Source organism: Musca vetustissima, unplaced genomic scaffold, assembly GCF_032173495.1.
Source record: "Musca vetustissima isolate MV318-11 ecotype Yass unplaced genomic scaffold, APGP_CSIRO_Mvet_v1 utg5888, whole genome shotgun sequence".
Lineage (NCBI taxonomy): Eukaryota > Metazoa > Arthropoda > Insecta > Diptera > Muscidae > Musca > Musca vetustissima.
Genome location: NW_026885167.1, coordinates 575,488 through 600,658, shown reverse-complemented (window position 1 = coordinate 600,658; position 25,171 = coordinate 575,488). Strand labels below are relative to the sequence as shown.

General features: G+C 33.9%; 1 protein-coding gene across 1 annotated transcript in view; it reads right to left on the bottom strand.

Moving 5' to 3' along the window:
* Window positions 1–22,091, bottom strand: part of LOC133332305 (monocarboxylate transporter 9-like) — a 45,594-nt gene extending 23,503 nt beyond the window's left edge. The window contains exons 1-4 of the mRNA XM_061540707.1: window positions 21,927–22,091; window positions 21,588–21,858; window positions 20,388–21,524; window positions 20,190–20,319 (exon numbers count right to left, since the gene is read on the bottom strand). Coding sequence (XP_061396691.1) covers window positions 20,190–20,319; window positions 20,388–21,524; window positions 21,588–21,858; window positions 21,927–22,091 — 1,703 coding nt within the window. The remainder of the gene's footprint in view (window positions 1–20,189; window positions 20,320–20,387; window positions 21,525–21,587; window positions 21,859–21,926) is intronic.
* Between the last annotated feature and the right edge of the window lie 3,080 nt (window positions 22,092–25,171).

Genomic DNA, 25,171 nt, shown 5'->3' with positions numbered 1-25,171 from the left:
CCAAGGACGACCCTATTGAAACTGAAGAAAATCGGATCAGATTTGGCTATAGCTGGTGCACCAATTTGCATGATATTGAGTCTTGAATGACGTGTGGTAGCTTTCACGAAAATCGGTTCTGATTTAGATATAGCTCCCATATATATTTTCGTCCGATTTAATATAAGTGGTGCCTCAAAGTCCCTATACACCTAAGTCTGTTTTTACACGGTAGATTGGTTCCAGAAAAAGCCGTGTAAAAAAAAGACATTGGCCTTATACATAAAGGGAATTCCCCTAAATTAGTGATATTCACATTTGCTTTGACCAGTAAAAATTGTTTGTACGCGCTAAAGGGGATTCACTTAAATCTTTAAGCTAGTGTTCGCAAACTATCGATACTATCGATGGGTTCTGACTTTTTTCTTTCATAAATACTATTTTGTGATATAAACATACTTCGCAAAAATTAAATTTGACAAAAGAAAAAATAAGTACATAAAATTTCAAATCGTGCTATATGGAATAAAGTCGTCTAAAAAAAAATAAAATATTCAATTTTCAAACCGTGTTATATCAAAACCGTGTACAAAAAGACCGTGTAATAACAGACTTAGTAGATTTAGATATAGCTCCCATATATATTTTCGTCCCATTTTATGTAAATTGTGGACAAAGACCCACAGTTTGTTTGATTGACACACAATTTTGTACAAATAATTAATCTCTGGTCCATTGTAAGCAAACGACTTTAAATCTACCAGAATGAAATGAAAAGTATCATAGACTGCAGAAAGGCATGTGTATGGATTAGTGTTAGTCGGTTCACTTATTAATAAAGATTACACATTTAAATTCGTTCAATTTCATTTCAATGTTCCCTCGAAGGAATTGTTAGGATGCATATGTGTGTCCGACTATACTACTTTCCTTACTGGTTTTATATTACAAGCTGTTTCGTGATTTTAGTAGATAGATTGACATTATTTAATCGACGTATACTTTTCTTCTGATCCGTCTGTAGGACAGTTAATTCTGAATTATACACTATAATTGGTTGCCTGAAGTAATCGGAGAACAAGTGAACACGAAACGTCGGCTGACCGACCGAAGCATGGAATTGATGAGTCATAAATACCTTAACTGTTACCCAAGGGTTGCTCCTTCTTCCCTCACATCAGGAAGAAAATCGCATGCCAATCGAAAAATTGCTGTTGAAGCGTTAAGACTCCATATTTCGAGGGTGGCTCTATCGAAGCAACAATGTCTCTCTTTTGCTTTTAAATATCACATTTAGCCCCTGAGAATGTAAGAAATCAAATTAATTTCAGTTACAAGGTTTTAGAATATCTTATGATCTCCATTATCATTATCCATATGTCGAATTTAAAAACCCAAACGTATTCAAGTATATTTTATTATACCCTACACAACTATGTTGTCAGGGTATTATAGCTTTGTGCAGCCCCAAGAGTTTGTAAAGCCGCGAGTTACTAGTTCTAGACCCATCTTTTAGTATACCGATCGTTATATCTCGACTAGCTGAGTCGATCTAGACATGTGTGTCCGTCTGTCCATTATAATTTGTAAACACGATACAGGCCACAGTTATAGACCATTCTTCACGAAATTTTGCATGTAGGATGTATTCTGGCCAATGAAAACCCCTATTTTTTTGGTGAAGTTCGGTTAACATTTAGGGGATGAAATGGACCAAAACCTTTATTTTTTTTTTTGATTTTCTGGTCGCTCCAGAGGCCGCAATTATGGCCCAAACATCGAGAATTTTTACATGGAGAAGGGAATCGGGCCAAAGAATAAGCATGCCTGTTTTGATAAAGATCGGTCAATATTTAGCGTGTCAAATGGACCCTGATTTTGTGTGAAAAATTACAAAATTTGTTTTCTATGGCGTATATATTTACTCTTGAAGGACATAGATCCAAAATGTTGATAGTAAATCGATATCAATTATATTGTATTGTAGTATGTATCCGGATGTGGGAGTAAGACTAACATATTTACAGGTGGTTACGTATTCATATATTATTTAGTAAGCCATTATCACACTAGAGTGCGGAAATATAGCGCTGATCGCTTTGAAATGTTCCGCCAAGTCCGAGTTATGGTCAATATTAGTAATATTTGTTGACCTCTAGTCGGTCAAGAGGGTACAAATATCGGTTAAGGCTACAAATATCACAGAAAGTTAGATTTTCGTGGGAGTTGTGTAGGGTATCATATGGTCGGTCCCGTCCGACTATACTGCTCCGCTCACTGGTTTCTATATATATTAACTTAATAAAATATTTTACATATATGACATGTGTAAAAGTGTACGTCAAGCTGTTTAAAAAAATCGTACTGTTGGTTTTATGAATTCAATGTCATGCATAAATGCTTTGCATATTACCAACGCCACAGACCCAGTGAAACATAAATACCATTCCAACAACAGCGGCCATAATTGACGAGTGTGTGTGGCAGAAAATTACTAATCAAATAGAGGTGGGCATGGGAAATTGAATTTAATAAAATATTTGACTGTTGGCTCTTCTTTTTTTTTTGTCTATCCGAGCATGTAAACAGACCATCATTACGACGTCGAATACGTGCTATTGGTTATGTATGATCGTCCAATGTTATTAAGATTGTGAATGTGATGGGCAATATTACAAATTACAATAACAACAAAAAATACGACATATATATTCTTCACAGAAAATAATTCAGAATTCTGGTATTAGAGATGCCCACTCAAGGTCGTTATCTGTAGTTCTTTTGTATTGGATATACTTTTGTTAGAACAAGACGAAGACGTTTGACAAACAATACAACAGATTCTTTGAATTGGAAATACACTAATCCATTTAGCAAAAATTCCCAACAACAATAGAAAGAACACAACTGAAGACAAACATTGTTCTTTGTCTTCCATCAAACAAGAATAATAATTTACTTTAAACCAAAGCCGCTCGCAATAAAACTGCCAAACCAACGGATGGACTATAAAAAATAAAAATATTACTAAAAAAAAGATGAAGAACAAGTTGTTGGAATTGTTGTAGTGTTCGTGTGAGTGTGTGCGCGTTTCATAAAATGTGTTAATTCCAATACAAATTAAATTAGAATATTATAAATGTATCTGTTTGTAAAAGCACAAAAAAAAATCGACAAAAATCACTTCCTCATTTTGAATTATAGTCCCATGCAACACAGGCAGACAGACATGTGTATTACATTCGAAGGGGACCAGAGAATATTTCGTAAATTTTTAGTGATACAGTGATACATTTTTTCCAAAGGGAACTTTTTTAAATTTTTTAATCTGTCCGACGATAGACTTTTTATATTAAAAAATAGAGGCTATAAAATAAAGTTTTCTTACTTACGTAGCTGGCTTGTGACAGAACTTTCGTTCCATAAGCCGAGTTTTAAAAAAGATTCCGAGGCGCGTCGGTCTTTTGTGCAGTTTTTCCAATTTGAAAGACCATATTCGGCATTGTTGTCTTCCTCTTGATCTTTCCATCTAATTCTTGGCCTTCCCCTTCTGCGTGAACCATCACCTGGTTCGCCTGGTATATGCCTTTTGAGCTGGGACATCTTCATTCATTCTCACCATATGACCTAGCCAACGTAATCGCTGCAGCTCGATACGTCCAAGAATAGAAATAATCGGGTATGTTCTGGAACTCACGGTGTGTTCTTTTCACATTACATTCTCAGAAGCCCTCCTGTTCTGCTTCTCACGTGAATTGAAATTTTGAACTGCCAAAAATAAACGTCATGGTACTTTGGTTAAACTGTATTCGTTTTTAGCTTTGCTTCTGTATTTTTTATAATTTCGTTAATTCTAACGACAATTTTATTATTATTTTTTAATATTTTATTATTCGCAACATAAAATATATGTATGAAACCTCTGTAATATCATTAAATTGTTGATTGATTTAGGGGGAACATTTGGTAACCCTATCTTTTACGGCCTTACATCAAATCATTCAGTTGAAGAAAATTCAAGTATCTATTTAAAATTTGTTTTTAATGGTGTTTCATGTTCATTTTGTGATTTTAATCAAATTATACGCAATAATAACATATCAATCTATCATCATGTGCGTTTTTTAAAAAAATATATGTCTCCACAATTTGTGTATATAAATGTTAACTTGTTGGTGAATCCCCGAATGGTTCATTCATTCCATAGAAAAAAATATGTCTCCACAATTTTTGTATATAAATTTAACTTTAGGGACCAGAATGAAAATATCCACCACATGAATATTAACACTGTCATTAAAATGACCTTCATTTCACATATTTATTTCAGTGATGGAAAGCGTGGTCGCTATTTGTTCTTCCCCACTCTTACCCTCTCTAAAAGAAACACAAATACCCAATTTCTAAGACGCAAAATAATCATGATTTTAGTTGTAGTTTCTTTCACAATCACATTCTTCTTCCTTTCATTTGGAAACAAGAATATTTGGTACATAAAATAATCGGAATTAAACTCGATTTTCACAACGACATGGCCCGGCATCACGTCGCCCAATATTTCCAATTCAATTTAGCCGGCCAACTAATGACAATAGTTGGGTGCTCGATTGCGTCTCTAGTTTTACCACTTTTTTCTCTTTTTGACTCATTTCGATTTTCAGTTTTTTTTGGTTTGATGAAATTGTCATTGACGGTGGTCAATGATCTCCGACGTAGATCGATCGGTTGAACTTCTTTTTTTTGCGGTAATTTGCATGTTTAAGCAGAAATATTTTCAAACATATTTTAATTACTGAAAAAACTGGCATAATTAATGTTTGGCGTTAAATAAACAGACAATGGATGATGGGTTATCGCAGCATCAACTTCTTCTTCGACGTCGAAGTGGACGTCTTGTCATAGATGTGTTAACGAAAAAAAAACTTCCGCTTATAATTAAAAACATTTGTTACTTTGTATTCAATGGAATTCTTTATAACACTGTTTGACTGTATATTCAGATGCCGGGGTTAAAGTGCATGTTTTATCCAAATTTCATAAATTTGTTTTTTGCTCGTTTTTTTCGGTAGTGTTTAGAGTTGATGAAATGACCGATTATGACTATAATTAATCAATTAATCATTTTCTTAGACGTCAGATTATTATAGTTTTCAAACTATTAGTGACTCCAAACATTTTTTTCAATAAATCAATGTTGATTCTTTAATAAAACATATTAAAAAAATCAGGTTCATTGGCCTATTGGTCCTATTGATAATAATGTTAAAATGAAAAATAAAAAATATAGAAATATATACAACGTTCTTCAATAAACTTCATGGAAAAATATATTTTTCCTTGCCTTCTATAGACCCTTGAATATTTTCAAATCCACACCTTTTACAGACACTAGAAAAAATTTCTTCTAAAATCCAAGACTTTTATAAACCACTGAAATTTTTGTTTTTTTAAATCCACGCCTTTTATAGACTCTGAAAAAAAAATCTTCTAAAATCCAGGGGTTTTCTAGACCATTGAAAATATACTTTTTTAAAAATCCACTCTTTATATGACCCTTCAACAAATATTTTTTAAAAATCCACGCCTTTTATGGGCCATTGAAAAATATTTAAAAACCAGTGAGCGGAACAGTATAGTCGGACGGGGCCGACCATACGATACCCTACCCAACTTCCACGGAATTCTACCTTTTTGCGGATGTTTATTTCGAGCCAGAGTAATATTTCGTTATATTTGCACCCGATTAGAGTTCAACATCACATCTTCCTTACACTGACATATATTCCGAATATTACTAATATTCAGTACAGTCCTTCTAATTACTTGTCCAGATTCCCTTCACCGTGAGTTGTGTTGTGTTATAATTGTAGCCTATAGTATAAGTAATTGTAGCCTATAACCAGTGAGCGGACCAGTATAGTCGGACGGGGCCCACCATACGATACCCTACACAACTACCAAGGAACTCAAATTTTCTGCGGATGTATATTCCGAGCCTGGACAATATTTCGTGATATTTGCACCCTCTTGCCCGATTAGGTAAAGGTAAAGAGCACATCTTCCTCACACTGACATATTTTCCGAATATTACGAGTATTCAGTACAGCTATTGTCCAGATTCCCTTCACCGTGGGTTGAGTTGTGATGTTCGGCTTTCATTTGTGGTCTATAGATCGACTCGAAAATAACACAAAAAATTAAGTTTTCGGTCCACTTCATTCCAAAATTATTTTCTGATCATCTCCAAAAATTATAGGCGTTGTCCTTGACCATAACTGGAACCTCATGGAACATGTCAAAGCAATCAGCGCTATAGTTCCGCTCTCTAGATTGATTATGGGTTACTAAATAATATACGAATACGGATATACCCACATCCGAGCACATACAAGAATATAATTGGTCTTAATTTAAAGGTCAACCACTCCTCTTGGATATAATATAAACTTCTCGGGTCTATGTCCTTCAGGGGTATATATATATACGCTATAGAATACAAATTTTGTCATTTTTCACACAAAAATCAGGGTCCATTTGACCCGCTAAATATTGACCGATCTTTATCAAAACAGGCATGATTATTCTTTGGCCTGATCCCCTTCTCCATGGAAAATTTCACGATGTTCGGGCCATTATTGTGGCCTCTTGAGCGACCAGAAAAAGCAACAAAAATTTAGTATTTGGTCCATTTCATCCCCTAAATATTAATCGATCGTTCCAAAAAACAATAGGGGTCTTCGTTGGCCAGAACCCGTCCTACATGCAAAATTTCGTGAAGATTGGACCATAACTATGGCCTGTATCGTGTTTACAAATTATAATGGACAGACGGACGGACACACATGTCCAGATCGACTCAGCTAGTCGAGATATGACGATCGGTATATTTAAGGGCGGTCTAGGACCAATATTTCGCGGCTTTACAAACTTTTGGGGCTGCACAAATCTATAATACCCTGACAACATAGTTGTGTAGGGTATAATTAAGTTGTTAAATTTTATTATGTGATCATTATTAAAATTTAAAATTATTATGTGATCATCACTGAAAATTATAGGCGTTGTCCTTGACCACAACTGGAATCTTATGGAAAATTTCAAAGCGATCATCGCTATGTTTTCGCCCTCTAGTGTGGTAATGGGTTACTAAATAATATATGAATACGTAAGTACTTGTAAATATTTAAGTGTAACTCCCACATCTGATTACATACGACCATATAATTGGTATCAATTTAAAGGTCAACCACTTATCTTGGATATACTATCAAATTCTCGGGTTTATGTCCTTAAGTGGCAAATATATGCGCCAAAGAATACAAATTTTGTAATTTTTCACACAAAAGTCAGGGTCCATTTGATCCGCTAAATATTGACCAATCTTTATCAAAACAGGTGAGCTTATTCTTTGGCCTGATCCCCTTCTTGAAGTAAAATTGCACGATGTTCGGGCCATAATTGTGGCCTCTGGATCGACCAGAAAAAAATTAAGTATTTGGTCCATTTCATCCCCTAAATATTAACCGATCTTTACCAAACACTATAGGGGTCTTCATTAGACAGAACCCATCCTATTATAATAGACGGACGGACGGACACACATGTCTAGATCGACTCAGCTAGTCGATATATGACGATCGGTATACTTAAAGGTGGGTCTAGGACCAATATTTCGCGGCGTTACAAACTCTTGGGGCTGTACAAAGCCATAATACCCTGACACATAGTTGTGTAGGGTATAAAAACCATCGCCTTTTTCTACACTCTTAACAATTATTTTTTAACATTTCTTTCATAAAACGTTTATAGACCCTTCAAGAATATTTTTAAAAATGCACTCCTTTTTTGAGGATTTACATTTTTTTAAATCCACGCCCTTAAAAAAAAAATAATTGTTTTCAAATCCACACTATTCGACCCGCCTTGTATATAATCTTTTAAAAAATATCTTCTAAACACCCCCGCCTTTTATAATCCCTTAAAAATTATTCGGCTGGCCCTTGAAAAAATATCCTAAAAAAGCATACTTATAGTTCGGGTGGTCCTGAAAGAATATATTTCAACAAATTGTAGCTTAAAGTTCTGTAGGCCCTTTTAAAAATGTCAAACTAGTTTTTTGATTCTTGAAACAATAATTTTTTAAAAATTCGCATTTATTCAGATTTGTATTATTTTCACATTTTAATTAGCAGATTTGCAGGAACTTATTTTTGACCAGATTTAATACGAAAAAGTTAAGAAATCATTAATAATTAACTTCGTCATTAACAAATGACTCTCTTCGACCTGTTAATTATACTATCACAACTAGTATCAGCGAAAGCATCTGGTTTTACTTCCTGATCTCGAAAGTGGTTTATAAAAGAAAAAACATACTCGTTTCAAATATTTAATGCAAATCGAAATTGCTACGGCACGCGTTAGATAAAACCACCAATAAAACAAATGCATTTCTTTTATATTTAATTTAAATTCAAATATTTTATACTTTTATTGATGTGTTCAACGTATTTGATAATATGTTTATATGCGATATTTATTCTATAACGTCATACCATGGCTCACACTGTGACCGCAGAAGTTTAAGAGCAACTGCATCAATCGGTAGATGTTTGCGCGCATTGACGTTGATCGTTGTTTCAAAGTCAATGTTAGTGCCAGAAGATTTTCAGCTTTTCTTTTTTTAAGTTTATTTTATTTATATACACAAACAAATTAAGCTGTCCTGAATGGCACTCAATAAAAACGGTAACTAAGTAAGTTTTTTTGCAAATAAACTATCATCTACTATTAATTACCAAAATATTTGTTTTGTGCTACAAAGTCTAATGCCACGTCTAACTGAACATTGATTTTTTTAGCAAATCTATTTGAACCTGGAAAAAATAATTTGACACACAATGCCTACTTGAACTTTATACTTTATAAAAATGTGAAATGCACGCCTATTTAAACCTCAAAAATACAATTTATAAAAATCCACCCCTTCTTTAAGCTTGAAAAAAATAATTTATAAAAATCCACGCCTATTTGAAGCTTGAATATAAAATATTTAAAAAAATAAAATATTTAAAAATTCACGTTTATATGAAGCTAAAAACTATATTTAAACCAGTAAGGAAAGTAGTAAAGTCGGACTGGGCCGACCCGTCACCACTTTGATATATTCTACATATGTATCTTTACAAATACATGTCAATGTTCCCTCGAAAGAACATACTCATGTCTTTCTGCAACCTATGCTAAATTTAATTTCTTCGGACAGATTTAGAGTCGTCTGCGTACCATGGGACAAATTTTGGTACGCCGCACTGTCAAAAATTTAATCTCAATCCCGTTCTAATTACATATGGAAGCTATCGCTGCATCTGCACGCTTTTCAACAAAACGCAATAAAGTCTTTCAAATCTCAATTCGATACGTTGTGCAAAATTTCTTCTTAATAGGACAAACATTAGGATTTTGGTGCACTATATACATAAAATCGGACAAAAATATATATGGGAACTATATCTAAATCTGAACCGATTTTTACGAAATTTAACACACATCGTTCTAGACTTAATTCAATGCTTTATGCCAAATTTTGTGAAAATCGAAGCATATATAGAGACTTTGGTGCACCATTTATCTAAATCTGAACCGATTTTCACGAAATTTAACACACATTGTTCCAGGCATAATTCAGTAGGCTATGCCAAATTTCGTGCAAATCGAAGGATGTAAAGGGACGAAAATATATATGGGAGCTATATCTAAATCTGAACCGATTTTAAGGAAATTTAACACACATCGTTCTAGACTTAATTCAGTGCTCTATGCCAAATTTCGTGAAAATCGAATTATATATAGGGACTTTGATGCACCATTTACATAAAATCGGACGAAAATATATGTGGGAGCTATATATAAATCTGAACCGATTTTTCCCAATTTTAATAGGGTTCGTCCTTGGGCCAAATAAATGAGCCAATTTTTCCCAATTTTAATAGGGTTCGTCCTTGGGCCAAATAAATGAGCTGTGCCAAATTTCATCCAATTCGAATCAAAAATGCGACCTGTAGTTTCTTTATAAGAAAGTGATTCTATGCATATTCTCAAAAGGAACCATGTGTCTATCTCGTTTCCTTTTGCCTGTTACAAACATATGCACAAAGACATAATGCCCTGTACCACAGTGTGGTGAATGGTATAAAAACGCCTATAAAAAGCATCGAAAGAAATAATTTATAAAAATCCAAGACTATTTGAAGCTTCAAAAAATAAATGAAATGGATAATTTGAACCTTGAAAAAAAAATAATTTATAAAAATCCACTCCTATTTGAAGCTTTAAAAAAGTAACTTATAAAAATCTAAGCCTATCTGCAGCTTTAAAAAAATATTTATACAAATCCTCGACTATTTGAAGTTTGAACATTTTTTTTAAAGTCCACTCCTATTTGAACCTCAAAAAACGTATTTTTCAAATCACCGTCTAGTTAAAGTGAAAAGAAAATTTAAATGTCGTGCCCTTGAAAAAATTTTATTAAAAAATTGTCACACCTATAACTAAAAAAAATAAACAGTTATATTGATCGGTTAAGATTTTTAATTCATAAAAACCCGTTAACAATTTCCAAATTTGCCGTACTGCAATGACCGAACGTAAACTTGGCCTACTACATTGAATTGACCAAAAAGTAAATAATTTCCTAAATTGTAAAAAGTCCCCACTATCTCACTCTCTTTCCAAAGCAAAAACTTTTCATTTGAAAACAGAAAATATGTTCAAAGGTTATATTTCAGTGTGTGTGTGTGTGTGTTCGTGCCTTGTGCACATTTTCAAGGTCTCTCTCGATAATCAAACGAATTATTTCAAAATATGTCTTTAGTTGTCACGTTGTAATGCGTAATTCTGGTCGCATTCAATATACGCCAAGTGAAGAGAAAGAAACCCAACAACAACAAGGCCTAAAACAAGCACAAGCACTCACACTCACATGCAGACAGGCAATATACAAATGAATGAAACAACAACCACTACAACAACAAAATATGCATTAAAAACTAAGCCAATTTGATTGACATTAAATACGGCGGTACGTGGCTTGTAATTGATTGCACAGAAGAGTTAGGGGGATTGACTCTGATGGTGAGGACGGACGGTCGGTCGGGTCGATGAGTTGATCGAACAATAAGCCGTCTTGAGACTCATTCTCTTTTTTACGCCTTCATAAAAAAAAACTTGCAATGACTGCACTCCTAATACAGTTAGCCAAGCCAAATGAATGAAATGGACAGCCAATGGCCCTCACCGCTATCCATCCATAATTCCAGTTAAGCAAATTCGGACTTACACAATGGCGTCGGCCAGCTACGCCGCTACTGATGACCTTGATTTTGTTTCTTGCAGTAAACATTATTTTTTTGTTTATTTTGTTTTAGTTGTTGTTTTTTGTGGTATGTTGGTGGCTAAGGTCCAAATCCCCTGTTTGGTCATTTATTTATTTTTTTTTTATTATTGAAATGCAGATGTCTGCCATTACATGTTGTGAATATTAAAAATTTCTTTAGAGTGTCGTAGTCATTGCCATACGAGAAATTTCTTATCAATGAACAAACAAAAAAATATTCCAGTGAATCCCTACTCACAAGTTCGTTGCTTAAGTCTTTTGTTTTATGGCATGGTAATCCCGGATAGCCATCATTTGTTATGTTCTCTATGTTAATTTCATTCAAATGGGAGAGCAAACACTGTTATTTTCCAGTATGAATAATGGCTAGGCAAGCACACCCGATCCATTTGGATGTCACAATTTTATGTGCGCAGATTTATTTCCTCTATTTGAAAAAAAAAAAACAATGAACCGAACAGACAAAACAAACACCTCTCATTTTTATTTGGAGAGCTATTGAATGAATATTAGAAAATAGTTAATAATTAATGAAATAAATTAATTCATATGTCTGAAATCTTTGCTAAAATTGGAACATAGATTGACCTCAAAATTCATGTTTTTTTTGGTATAGAATTTCAAATAACTTCTCTTGTTTGTTTATATCAGATCTAAGCAGTTCGTTGCACCTTCCATCTTCATGAGACAATAATATCGTGTGGAGGTGACCAAAAAATTAGAATCATTTTGACACACTTCTTATGGAATGAGGCAGCAATATTTAATTAGAATTATTAATTAAAGTGATGCTAATGACAGGAAGTTATGTGGATGTGACAGAAGCTAAAGAAATTGAATAAAAATAAGAAGAACCTGATTTGTATATTGAGTTTTTTGAGAAGGGGATATTTAAATATTTTTTATCAAAGCCGAATTTTTATACCCTACATAACTATGTTGTCAGGGTATTATAGCTTAGTGCAGCCCCAAGAGTTGGTAACACCGCGAAATATTGGTCCCAGACCCACCTTTAAGTATACCGATCGTTATATCTCGACTAGCTGAGTTGATCTAGACACGTGTGTCCGCCCGTCCGTCCGTCTGTCCATTATAATTTGTAAACACGATACAGGCCACAGTTATGGACCAATATTCACGAAATTTTGCATGTCGGATCGGTTCTGGCCAATGAAGACCCATATTATTTTTGGTAAAGATCGGTTAATATTTAGGGGATGAAATGGACCAAATACTAAATTTTTGTCGGTTTTTTCTGGCCGCTCCAGAGGCCGCAATTATGGCCCAAAAATCGCAAAGAATAAGCATGCCTGTTTTGATAATGATCGGTCAATATTTAGCGTGTCAAATGGACCCTGATTTTTGTGTGAAAAATTACAAAATTTGTCTTATATAGCGTATATATTTACTCCTGAAGGACATTGACCCAAAATGTTGATAGTATATGGAAGATGAGTGGTTGACCTTTAAATCTATACCAATTATATTGTCGTATGTACCCGGATGTGGGAGTTACACATACATTTTTTCAGGTGGTTACGTATTAATCTATTATTTAGTAACCCATTGCCACACTAGAGGGCGGAAATATAGAGTTAATCGCTTTGAAATATTCCATGAGGATCCAGGTATGGTCAAGGACAACCCCCATAATTTTCGGTGATGATCAGATAATAGTTTTGGGATCAAGTGGACCTAAAACTTGATTTTTTGTGTAATTTGGAGTCGATCTATAGGCCACAATTGATAGGGAATCCGGGTAAGTAATTAGAAAGGCTGTACTGAATATTAGTAATATTTGTTGACCTCTAGTCCGTCAAGAGGGTGCAAATATCGGGAAATATTGCCCAAGCTCAGAACATAAAGCCACAGAAAGTTAGACTTTCGTGGAAGTTGTGTAGGGTATTATATGGTCGGCCCCGTCCGACTATACTGCTCCACTCACTGGTTTTAAATTGTTTTTAATGTTAAATCGGGTAGTTTCTCTTTATTATACCCTCAGCGTAGTGGTGCTTTACTATTATGATTGTGAATTGTGAAATCTTTGTGGCACAGAAACCGAAAAAATGGTCCATCGACTTAATTAAATGTTTAAATCAATTTCTCCAACGTTTTTATAAGCTTGGGCTTTCAATTCATTGTAAAAGCTCCTACAGGTTTTTTTCAAAGTATGGAATTTTTGAAATTGTTCCTTTAAGGCCAATACAGGCCTTGATTTTTTTAATTATTTCAAGCTTCAAATAGGCGGGGATTTGTATAGACTATTTTTTCAAGGTTCAAATAGGCGGGGATTTTTATAAATTATTTTTTATTATTATTTTTTTATAGGTAGACCCATTATATTATTGTGTATCGAAATTTAGTATTAAAACTTTCACATTTGAACTTTTTAAAATTGTCTTTAGGTCACTTTGTTCTATAGGTGTCTGTATTTGCATTGATATTCCAAAGTCCATTTTCAAAAATTCCGGATCATTATGAATATCATTGTATAGTTTTTTATCATTCTTGACTATCTCCCATACTATTGTGTGTGAATTAGATAAATATTGTCTGAATGCAGATGTGTGTTTATTTTGATAACCTGTTTGGATTCGAAGATAATGAGGTTGACGGTGGTGGTGTCTGCGGAGCTGATGATAGCCAATAAACCCCTTCGGTTAACATCTTCACAACGAAAAGTCCATCCAACGCTGCTACTATAGGTCAAAAACCTTTCATTGATTCTCCATTCGTTTTGTTTTATCTACTGTCAAGGTTATTGGTCAATTAACATTTTGTTTATTTCCGCTTTTGTGGGGTGTTTATAAATTATATTTGTTGTTTTTGCTGTTGTTGGTTTAAATTTGTTGTAATATCAAAGAAGTAACCAAAGAACCAATTTTGTTTGATCATTCCTAAATTTAGATTTATTCTAGAAGTTTGCATAACTCGAAATGGTTAGAATAATCATATTTTGAACTTTGACCGGTTGGATATTTGGCCAGGAAGGGTTTAGAATATTTCATGACATTCACAATTTTAAAAGCATTTTACATAATATGTTTTTTGAAAGACACAAATAAAGTTACATTTAATCCACACATATCAATTTATTCAAATATGACATAATTCCGTTCAAAATATTATTAATATAGATTGAGGCAACGTTAAAATCCACCATGCTTTTAAAAATAAATTAAGAATACTTTAAATCGTGGATTTAAAAAAAAAAAATATTTTTAGGGCGTTCATTTTTGCATGAATATTTTATAAACAACAATAAGCGCGAAATTTGTTTAAATGGGTCCATGTTTTGACATAGGCTCATAAAAGGTGGTCTTAATTTAACATTTTGGTCATGGTTTGAAATAGCCTATATATAAACTGACCGACCGATTTTTGATATTTTGAAGGCCTTGTTATGGTGGACCCAGGAAATAGGCATTCCTTGGCCCTAATAATATGCAAGGGAGATAGTTTGGGACAAATATTTTACAAATTAAACCTATTTCAATTGATCAAATCATGAGCGCTATATCGGTATGATACGTTCTGACCCTCAACTTCTCGACCTTGATAAATCACAGATGCTGATAGACATTACAGTCATTTGCCTTACAAACTACCTCTTCGGAGACCGTTGTTGCTTTTTTTTAGAAATAAACAAAAATTTCATAGATTCTTGTTGTTCGCCTTTCGTGTAGGATTTGAAGAACCAACATTATGTCAAGGCTTTATGTTAACTTACATTTGCCTTACAAACTACCAATATCTGCCTGGCGCTGTGAAATTCCGACGTGGGCTAGTATGACAAGAGTTCACCGATGGAATGAAATCAATGTATGGGTAAGAACTGGTATAATGATTATAATCTTGACTTGCAGATAGACGATGGTCAGGAAGGTTCTCGAAGAACAGCTGTTTTGCCACAGAAAATTACTACCGTGTGTGAATTGATAAAGTATGATCGTCATGTGATATACGATCTTCGGGTATTTTTTAGAAAATCGAACAAGAGAACACGAATTAGTGTGCACCAAGACAATGCGAACTCTCACGCATCGACTCAACCCGTCGCTGTTTGATCGATCAAAATGAGGAATTAGTGGTGGCATCCAATGACTTAAAAAACCCTGGCCTATACTTTCCATCTCCAGAAGACTCTGTTAAAGCGTTCCATGCCATGTGGCAATCGAAATTAAAAAACTGCACCTGAATGTCACATCGTAGTGTTTTAGTCGCATCGTATTCTTACATCGATTGGAAAATTTTCAAATTGGTTTTCAAATCATGGAAATGCCGAAAAGATATATTCAACACATAATTTGTCTTTTTTACGATGTTTTTACGATTAACGGACGATAACTCATAAACTATAAACCCAATCGGTTTCAAATTTGAACACGTTATTCTTGACCTACATAGCTTTTATATGACCTAGTATAAATCCAACTGGTTAAGATTGGAACCAGTTTTATAATCCTCCTATTGAAATTAGAGAAAATCTGTTCAGATTGAGATAGAGCTCCCATATATATTTTCGTACGATTTTATCTAAATAGTGCACCATACTCCTAATATTAGCTTAGGTAAAAAGAAATCCATTATTTATTTATTTTTTTGTGTAAATGGTTTAAAACATGCCGGTCTTCCTTATCAAATTGCACATAATTGGCTGTTACAGTATCGGAAATATAAACAGCATTCACAATTTGAGCCACTTGGCTTGCATTTTCGCCTTTGTCAAAGAAAATGTACCGACTTATCTCTTTCTTCACTTCCATTTTCAACACCTTGTTACTCACAACTAAATGCACAAAAAAAACAGCAAAATAATTGTTTTAATGCGAGCATAAATCTGGTTGATGTATGCGAAGTTTTACTGAAATCGGTTCAGATTTAGATATAGCTCCCATATATAGTTTCATCCGATTTTATGTGAATGATGCACCAAACTCCCAATATTTGTCCGTACTGAATTACGACCAGACTGATGTATGCAAAGTTTTGTTAAAATTGGTTCAGAATTAGATATAGCTCCCATTTACCAAGCTCCCAATATTTGTCCGATAGAGACAAAAATTTGCACAGGGTACTGAATTAGGTCTGGACTGATATATGCGAAGTTTTGTTAAAATCTGCTCAGATTTAGATATAGCTCCTATATATTGTTTCGTCCGATTTTATGTGAACGATGTGCCAAACTTCCAATATTTGTCCGATTGAAACAAATATTTGCATAGCGAATGCAATTGAGGCAAGAATGGTGTGCGTTAAGGTTTGTTGAAATCGGTTGATATTTAGATATAGGTCTTATTTATTTTTTTTCTTCCGATTTTATGTAAATGTTCAACCGAAGAGCGTATGTTTGTTCGATTTACACGAAATTTGTGCATATGCTATTGTGTTCAGTGTGATGTGTATTAAAGTTGCAAAAACCAAATGATATATGTAACGTTTGCTCAATTAGGCCCATGGGTTTATATATAGCTCCCATACATAATTTTGCTCCATTTCAATGCAAATGGTACACCAACGAATTCATGTCTGCCCGTTTGTCATGCAATTTTTCATTGACTTTACAATGGTATGGGTATGGGGTTTTTTAATTGGTTCAAATATCTATGTAGATTGCACATTTAATTCCGCCAGATTACACCTCAATGTTCCTCCAAAGTTGCTATATCTGTTCTATCTAAAGGATATTGTATATATTAGATTGGGAAAAAAGAAATCCATTATTTTTTTCGGCAGATGCCTGCACTGATAAAGTATCGATCAAAGAATTTCAGATTTATGCTCGTTGCAGTTTTTTGTTTGGTACATTCAGTTTTGAGTTACAGGGTGTTAAAAATGGAAGTGAACAAAGAGATAATTCGGTACATATTATACATAATGGATTTCTTTTTCCCCAACCTAACATTAACATCTTTTGTATGTACCCAAAGTGGTGAAGGGTATCATATAGTCGGCCCCGTCCGACTTTTGATCTATTTTTAGTGGTTTACATTAAAATAGACACAGCTTCCACAAAAAATGTTGATGGTGAATAACATGAAATGTTTGCAATGGCAGATCAATAAATCCAAATTATTCAATTTTCTTATATATTTTAAAAATTCTCCAGACATAAATAGGTGAACCTCGACTTAAGGTACGTTAAAAAAAGACAATATTGGCCATATATTTGCTATATCTATGTTTGCTTTAAGCTTGGATATAACGAACTAATTTAATTGATCCTTACTAGTTTGCTATAACAGTACTTTACTTTACTGTATATAAATTGGATACAAATTGGATTGCACAACTTTGGATTTCCCCTTAGTAAAACGAATTTATCCAAAGCTCTTCAATTTGTACGCCATACTATAACCATTTATGAATTATAAAGTGGCTTCAGCTATGTTCAATTTTTGGTAATATATCTTATTTTTTATATTTCGTTAATGTTTAAAAAAACATAAATTCTATAATTCTATCCAAATAATGTTTGCATTTCTCTTTTTATTATTACATTGTGTTGTACGATTTATCGTCGTTTCTAATGTTTTAACAGCCTAAAGGTATGCTATTATTTATTTCTTTTTACGATATGCTACAGTAAAACATTGATATGGTATGGAAAAACCATTATGAAAAAAATTCGGTAAATTTTCGCAACTTATTAGAAATATGAAATCCATTCTTCCTTGTTAGTCCTTGCTCAAAAATTATATTTTTTAATCCGAATTTGTTTGTAGTCATTGAAAAAATATTGTTTGGTAATCTACACTTCTTGTCGTTGCAAAAATAGTTATTAAAAATCCACGCTTGTTTATACTCCTTTTCAAAAATATTTGTAAACCAGTGGGCGGAGCAATATAATCGGACGGGACCTACCATACGATAACCTACATAACTACCACGGAACTCTAAGTTTCTGCGGATTTTTATTCCGAACCTGGGCAATATTTCGTCATAGTTGCACCCTCTTGTCCGATTAGAGGTCAACACTTCGACTGACATATTTTCCGAATATTACTAATATTCAGTACAGTCCTTCTAATAACTAGTCCATATTCCCTTCACCGTGGTTTGTGTTATGATGTTTGGCTTATAATTGTGGCCTATAAATCGACTCGAAAAAAAAAACACAAAAAAATATTACTTGTTTTCGGTCCACCATCCATCCATCTTATCATCACCGAAAATTATAGGCGTTGTCTTTGACCATAACTGGAACCTCATGGAACAATTCAAAACGATCAGCGTTATATTTCCGCCCTCCAGTGTGGTAATGAGTTACTAAATAATATCTGAATAAGTAAGCACCTGTAAATATTTACGTGTAACTCCCACATCCGAGTACATACGATAATATAATTGGTATCAATTTAAAGGTCTACTACTCCTCTTGGATATACTATCAACATCTTGGGACTATGTCCTTCAGGATATACGCTATAGAATACCAAATTTGTCATTTTTCACACAAAAGTCAAGGTCCATTTCAACCGCTAAATATTTAGCGATGTTTATCAAAATAGGCATGCTTTTACTTTGGTCCGATCCCCTTCCTCATAATTGCCGCCTCTAGAGCGACCAGAAAAAAAAACGACAAAAATTAAGTATTTGGTCTATTTCATCCCATAAATTTTTTACCGATCTTTACCAGGTGTATTCATTGGCCAGAACCCATCCTACATGCAAAGTTTCGTGTGGCCTGTATCGTGTTTACAAATTATAATGTACAGACGGAGGGACGGACACAAATGAAGATCGGTATACATAAAGGTATTTCGAATATTTCGCGGCGTTACAAACTCTTGGGACTGCACAATGCTATAATACCCTGACAAATTAGTTGTGTAGGGTATAAAAATCCACTCTTGCAAAAATATTTATTGAATATCAACGCTTGTTTATAACCCAGCAAAAAAATTCACGCTTGTTTACATTCTTGCAAAAATATGTATTAAAAATTCTCACTTCCCCCATCCAAAAAAATTGTAAAACTTTTAATTTCTGATGTTGAAAATCTCAAACCGAATGCGAGTACATTAAACGGTTAAATGAATATTTAACGCGTGACCACACACTTTTCTTTTTAATTAAAATGTCGAAATTATCGTTAGGATGCATATACAAAACGTTTCAGATGGACGAATGCCATCTAGAGGAGTATTTTGTACGTTAAATGTTATCTGTCTGAATGAAGGACAATATAAATTTAAAAATTCTAAAACGGTTTTGCTGCCAAAGTAAAACCTTAAATTTTCAAAATTTTAATTTTAAAATGGACTACCGGGAGAGGAAGGGTTATATTAACACCAAAAACTTAATTTTTACCGTTTTTACGCCGATTGGGTTATTAGTTTTTGAGTTATCGTGCCCGCCATATTGATTCGAGAAAAATGTGTTTAAAGTTTGAGAGTCAGTCTTGCCGTCACTTGATGCTGACACAATAAATCGACTATATCTTGAAGAGTTCTTGAGATTTTGACTTGAAATTTTGTAGGGACATTCTTGAATTAGTGTCGGTTACCAGTTACCGTTTACCTAAAGCCCTCGCAAAAATATTTATCGAAACATCGCGCTAGTTCACAGTCTCTGAATAAAATTATTAAAAATACCGCTTGTTTATAGTCCTTTCAAAATTGTTTATTAAAAGTCCACGCATGGTTATATTCCTTGCAAAAATTTTTATTAAAAATCGGCGTTTGTCTGTAGTCGTCCTTGTAAAAGAACATATTGAAATTCAACGCTCTTGTGGTTTGAAAAACCTCGGTACTTTTTTGTATAGACTTTGAAAAAAACATTTTTTTAATAATTAAAAATATATTTATATCACATGTTATTGTTTAAAGTCGATTTCCTCCTTCGTATCAAATACTCCATTAACCAGAATAATAACATCAAACAGGTCAGGGCATTTATACAATGTATGGTGATCGCATAGCCATAGTTATCGGTAATTAAGCCTAAAAGAGAAATTCAAAGAATTCAATCATAGAAACAAAAAATCAAACTCATAAAATCCCTCGCTTACCCAACAATGGACCCAATGTAAACGATGTTATTGAACTGAATATCAATTGTAATCCCGATGCTGCCGGGAGACGTTTCAGCGGAACATAACTGGGTATTATCAATGGCGAGAAGATTATACGAAAGCCCTTACCGAATCCAATTAAAATAAAGACCATCAATACGATGTGATATGAATCGGTGAGAGTTACAATCCAACGTCCCAGCGATACGGTGATAATACCAATGGCAAAGAGAACACTGTTCGATAGTTTCACTTTCTCCAATACAAAAGGGGAGAGAAACCTTACAGCAATATCCATAATACCCAAGCAGGACATGGCAACAGATATTTGTTTATCGGTGTAGCCGAAGTTGTTCAATATGAATGGGGTGAGTACTGAGAAGTTGATTTCACCGAACATCATTATGGCCATGCCCAAAGCCAAGTTGACGAAAGTCAAATCTTTCAGCAGATCCAAATCGAAAAATAATATTACTTTTTGGGTAAAAGAGGATTTCTTACGGCTTCCTTCCTCCTCTTCGATATTGAATGTGTATTTCTCTGGTCTTCTCTCTAGAAGAAGTTTCTCTTCGGCACAGGTACAACTGGTAGAGGCAATTTTTATGGACTGGGAATTATTATTGGTTTGGTTTGAAATTGTAGGCAAGGTTCCGTCCTGATTTTCTTTCATTTGGTTGCCATCATTTTCACAATTTTTTCTTGAAGATTTCCTTTCCCTCCCCTCATTATTTTCCTGAGCCATCGTCAGACTTTCGGCCTTTTCGAATTTCAACTCCTTTTCTTCTAGAATTTCCTGATCCCGACAATATTGACACTTAAAAACAACGTCTTCTTCTTCGCAATTTCCTCTGTCATCATTTGTTAAAATTTGATCTTCTTTGGACTTGGGAGAATGCCACAAAACTGGCTGCAGCGTCAAGGAGCACATAAAGGCATTTAACATTATGCCCGAGTACACCAAAATTGCACCCTGCACACCATAATGGGCAAATAAAATTATGGTGATTTGTGGAAATATCACCGAACCCAAGCCAGTTATGGTCCATGAAAATCCAGTAGCTTTTCGGCGTTTATTTTTGAAATATGTATTCAAGGCCAGGGCGTTTGCTTGGCAGCACAGGCCCAAACCAATACCTAGATGAAGAAAAACAAAATATTTTGTATTTAAAATTTTACAAATTTGCCTCATCTACTTACCATAAATCGTGGAAAAACTTAATAAATATTGTAAGAAATTTTCGCAAAATGCCGAACAAAATATTCCCACGAATGCCAATAGGCTACCCATCAATGCCACCTGACGAAATGTAAACCGTCGAAACATGGCACCATTGACAAGACCGACCAATGAAGATAATGCCAATTCGGAATTAACAATTGTTGATATCTGTTTGGCATTAAAGCCGGATTTTTCCATGCGTTGCCTATAGATGAGGCCATATTGATGCTGCGGCGGGAACAGGGAAAGCTGTTGTAAAGTGATATAAAATTTTACAAATTAAAACAACAACTAATTTTTTAGGATTAAACACTCACATTACTTAAACCGGCAGCAATGCACACCACCCAACCCCAGCCTCCATCAGGTGCCACAAAATTTGGACCTAAATCACTTCTATCAGGACGTTTGGGTTTCTGTGATACTGTTGTTGCCTTATAGACGCTTGAGTTGTTTGCTTCATTTTGCTTGTCTCTATCCATTCTTCATATAATTCTGGAAATGCTATTAAAAATGTTGAAATGTTGTTGTCGTGTATGATTAAAGTCATTGAAAAAATATGTTTAACCAGCAGGGAATGTAGTAAAGTCGGACTGGGCCGGTAATATTATACCCTTCATCACTTGGGGATATTTTACATATGTATTCTAACAGATATCGTCTTTTCCAAGCAACATTGACATGAAATTGAACGAACTTAAATATGCGATCTTTAAGTAAACGGACTAATATCAATTCCAACACATGCCTTTCGCAATCAATTCCATACTTTGTAAATCTATTTAAATCAAACTTTACGCACGCTTTTTGGTATGCTTTACTTTTTAAACTGTAATATGAATCAGACACCCATTGATTGTTTGCTGTACAATCAACATGAATAGGTCGAAATTATATATGGATGCTATGCTATATCTAAATCTGAAGCGATTTCAAGGAAACTTGTCAGAGATTAATTTATATTAATTTCAGTACGTTTTGCCAATCGGCCTATCTATGGGTCTTTAGTGCACCATTTACTTAAAATCGGACGAAAGTATGTATAGGAGCTATATGTAAATCTGAACCACTTTTAAGAAAACTTGACACACGAAAGGTTATAATAACTTCAGTACATTGTACAAAAGTGTGTTCCGGCCGTCCAAATTTGGGTCTTCAGTGCACAATTTACATTAAATCGGACGAAAATATATATTGGAGATATATCTAAATCTGAACCGATTTTAACGAAACTTAGCACACATTATTCTGGACCTAATTCAGTACCATATGCCAAATTTCGTGCAAATTTGGTGCAACATTTACATAAAATCGGACAAAACTATATATGGGAGCTATATCTAACTCTGAACCGATTTTCACGAAACTGAGCACACATCATTCTGGACCTAATTTAGTACTCTGTGCCAAATTTCGTGCAAATCGAAAGATATATATGGTCTTTGGTGCCCTATTTACCTTCAATCGAACGAAAACATATCTGGGAGCTATATCTAAATCTGTGCAGATTTTCACGAAATTTAGCACACATCATTCTGGACCTAATTCAGTACCCTTTGCTAAATTTCGTGCAAATCGAAAGATATATATGGACTTTGGTGCCCTATTTACCTTCAATCGAACGAAAATATATATGGGAGCTATATCTAAATCTGAATCGATTTCCAGGAAGCTTAAAACACATCATTCTAGGAGTAATTCACTACGCTATGCCAAATTTCGTGCAAATCGAAAAATATATAGGGTCTTTGGTGAACCATTTACATTAAATCGGTTGAACATATATATGGGAACTATATCTAAATCTGAACCGATTTTCAAGAAATTTTACACACATCATTCTTGACTCAATTTATTGCTCTAAGCCGAATTTCGTGTAAATCGAAAGATATATAGGGACTTTGGTGTCCCATTTACCTTAAATCAGATGAAAATATATATGGAAGCTATATCTAAATCTGAACCGATTTTCAGGAAACTTAACACACATCATTCTAGAATTAATTCATTACGCTATACCAAATTTCGTGCAAATCGAAAGTTATATAGGGTCTTTGGTGAACCATTTACATAAATCGGTTGAACATATATATGGGAGCTATATCTAAATCTGAACCGATTTTCAAGATATTTTACGCACATTATTCTAGACTCAATTCAGTACGCAATGCCAAATTTCTTGGAAATCGAAAGATATATAGGGACTTTGGTACACCATTCACATTATTATGCCAAAATTTGTGCAAATCGAAAGATATATAGGGACTTTGGTGCACCAATTACCTTACATCGGGCGAAAATATATATGGGAGCTATATCTAAATCTGAACCGATTTTCAAGAAATTTTACACACATCATTCTAGACTCAATTCATTACGCTATGCCAAAATTCGTGCAAATCAGAAGATATATAGATACTTTGGTACACCATTCACATTATATCGGACGAAAGTATATATGGGAGATATATCTAAATCTGAACAGATTTTTCCCAATTTCCCAAGCGTGCCAAATTTCATACAATTCGGATCATAAATGTTTTGTTTACAATTTAACATGGACAGACAGACGAAGCTATATCTAAATCTGAACAGATGTTTCCCAATTTCCCAAGCTGTGCCAAATTTCATCCAACTCGGATCATAAATGCGACCTGTATTTTGTTTACAATTGAACATGGACAGACAGACGAACGGCCGGACATGCATAAATCGACTTAAAAAGTGATTCTATGCATGGTCTCAAAAGGAACCATGTGTCTATCTCGTTTCCTTTTGCCTGTTACAAAACATAATACCCTGTACCACAGTGTGGTGAAGGGTATAAAAATGCGTGCGTTTTTATAGCCCTTGAAAAAATGTTTTTATGAAATGCAATTTTGTTTTTAGTATTTTTAAATCAAACTTAAATATAGTCCTTGCAAAATTATTACTAACAATCCCACTTGTCTGCAGTTGCAATTTTTTTTAAATCCAAATTTTTTTTTATATTCATGGAAAAAATATTTTTTAACACTTCCTACCTAGTTCTTGAAAACTTTTTATTAAAAAAATTGACGAATGTTTATAGTCAGAATTATATTTTTGAAATTCTACGCTTGTTTAGGGTCGTTGAAACACATTTTTTTAATTATTAAATTATTTTTCAGTGTTTTGACATAGCTCCACACAATTTTCGTCATTTTATAGATGTCAGCGGCATTATTCCACCAAAGTGGCTGAAATTTTTTAATTCGGATTCCTGGTGAATAAGAAATTTGTTCTTAGAAATCTTTCATATAGATCTATGGTTTTTAAATATCCCAATTAATTTTCAATACGCTGAAGTTCATTGCCCAGTTCTGCACAGAGATCTCTGTAATTTGTTTTTTTTTTTTAATTTCTCAGAGCATAAACTACCTACTAAACCTACCTAGTTCTTGAAAACTTTTTATTAAAAAATTGACGAATGTTTGTAGTCAGAGTAATATTTTTGAAATTCTACACTTATTTAGGGCCGTTGAAACACATTTTTTTTTTAAATTATTAAATTATTTTTCATTAATTATATTATTTCTAATTA